Source organism: Staurois parvus, unplaced genomic scaffold (genome assembly GCF_062004578.1).
Source record: "Staurois parvus isolate SC_StPar_1 unplaced genomic scaffold, SC_StPar_1.0 ptg000690l, whole genome shotgun sequence".
In the NCBI taxonomy this organism is placed as follows: Eukaryota; Metazoa; Chordata; class Amphibia; order Anura; family Ranidae; genus Staurois; species Staurois parvus.
The window spans coordinates 247,946-250,058 of record NW_028318486.1 but is presented as its reverse complement, the minus strand read 5'-3'; the positions used below and the strand labels follow the sequence as shown (position 1 = coordinate 250,058).

The following is a 2,113-nucleotide window of genomic DNA, read 5'->3' as shown; positions in this document are numbered from 1 at the left end:
AATAGGGGGGATTTGTACTAGGAGGGGAGATTGGGGGGGGATTTATGCTAGAAGAGAGGATGGGGGGTGCTAGGAAGGAGGATTTGGGGGGATTTGTGATAGGATGGGGAAGGGGAGGGGGTGAGCTAGGAAGGGGGATTTGGGGAAATGTGTGCTATGAGAGGGGATTGGGGGAATTTGTGCTAGGAGGGGGGATTGGGGGGGCTGGATTAGATGGGGGGATTAGGGGAAATTTGTACTAGGAGGGGGAATTTGTGAAAGAATGGAGAAGGGTGTGCTAGGAGGGGGGATTTAGGGGGGAATTTGTGCTAGGAGAGGAGATTGAGGGGAATTTGTGCTAGAAGAGGAGATTGGGGAGATTTGTGCTTGGAGAGGGGTATTGGGGGGGGGGGAATTGTGCTAGCAGGGGGGATTAGGAGGGGTTGTGCTAGAAGGGGGGATTTGTGCTAGGAGAGGGGATTTGGGTGGTAAAGAAGGATTTGTGCTGGGAAGGGTAATTCAGAGGGGGTTGTGCTAGTAGGAGGGATTTGAGGGATTTATGCTAGGCAGGGGGATTTGTGCTAGAGTGGAAAATTGGAGGGGAAAGAGGATGTGTAAGCTAGGAGGGGTGAAGTAGAATGACAGGTGATGTTTTATTTTTTTTGGGGGGTGGGGGAGTGGTAGTGCAAGTACCGGTTTTGCCTAGGGCACAAAAAAGTTTAGCACCGGCCCTGGTGCCACACCACTGTTCAAAGGTCCAGATACAACATTTGTTCCAATAAAACTCATTTCTGGACTTTTTAGCAGTGATGTGGCTCTTCAATTTGACATTTGCGTTACATTAATCTTGAAACAGAGACCTGGTCACAGCTGAAACTGCTGCTACTCCATATCTTACAACCCCAGCATAAATTTATAACACTTTGCTTAGAGTACCGACCACTTCAATTGCCTTCTTGCCGCTGACTTCACATCTTTATTTTTCAAGCTGTAAATAAATGGATTAAGGACAGGGACAGCGGCTGTGTTAAAGAAAGAAAACAGTTTGTTGGAGTCCAAGGTGTCAGTTGACTTTGGCCTTAGATACTGAAAGACGAGACTCAAGTACAGAATTACAACAACGGTGAGGTGTGAGGAACAAGTGTAGAAGGCTTTGCGTCTTCCATTGCTTGAATGAATCCTCAGTATGGCAGCTATGATGAAGATGTAGGAGATGAAGGTGAGGAGAAAAGGGGTGAGGCTTACTACCAAGAGCCCCTCAATGAATATTATTCTCTTTAGCAGGGTGGTGTCACTGCAGGATAGTTTCATGATGGGCAAGATGTCACAGAAGTAATGATTGATCTCATTTGACTTGTAGCACGAGAATTGAGATATGGCCCACATGTGAGGTATAACTTCTATAAAACCCAACACCCAACAAATGCTGGCAAGGAGAATGCAAACTCTACTGTTCATGATGATGTGGTAGAGCAAGGGGTTGCAAACTGCAACATAACGGTCATAACCCATGGCTGTCAGTATGAGGAGCTCGCTGCACGTCAAAGTAGAAAAGAGGTACATTTGTGACATGCAGTTGGAAAAAGAAACCGTTTTATCTCCAGACATGTAAGACAGAAGGATTTTATGAAGAGTGATTGTCAAGCAAAATACATCAAGGAAGGACAAGTTACCCAAGAAGAAGTACATTGGGGTGTGAAGATGAGTATCCAGGCAGACCAGGAAGAGGATAGACATGTTACCAGTAACTGTTATCAGATAGATGAACAGGGCAAAAAGGAAAACAAAAACCTGGAGTCCAGGATCATCAGTAATCCCTTTGATAATGAAATATTGAATTGAGGTGTGATTATGCACAACCACATCTTGAGAGGCATCTGACATCTGGAGTAAGAAAACCAACAGACTTTCTGAATAAAAGTGTATTATAGCCAACAACTTTTTTGCTTTGTATAGAACAGGGAAGGGTTAGACCCCTATCAACGAGACAAGCTGCTACATTCTTATATAAAACTCAATTTCCATTCTTTATGAAAAACGGGAAGTACAGTGGCTTAGTGGTTAGCACTTCTACCTCGCACTGCTGGGAGTCCTTGCTTTAATCCCATCCTGGATGGTAGATACATAAAGTTTG

The 2,113-nt window shown here is 44.8% G+C and overlaps 1 protein-coding gene across 1 annotated transcript; it reads right to left on the bottom strand.

The window, feature by feature from the left end:
* Positions 1 to 906: 906 nt before the first annotated feature.
* LOC149446777 (olfactory receptor 6C74-like) lies at positions 907 to 1,863 on the bottom strand. Its single transcript, XM_089652705.1, has one exon. It carries the CDS (start codon positions 1,861 to 1,863, stop codon positions 907 to 909), a length of 957 nt encoding a protein of 318 aa, XP_089508831.1.
* Positions 1,864 to 2,113: the final 250 nt, after the last annotated feature.

What these genes read in the sequence shown, in the direction of transcription:
- LOC149446777 (XM_089652705.1), bottom strand. Translation starts at nt 1,863, where the DNA reads ATGTCAGATGCCTCTCAAGATGTGGTTGTGCATAATCACACCTCAATT.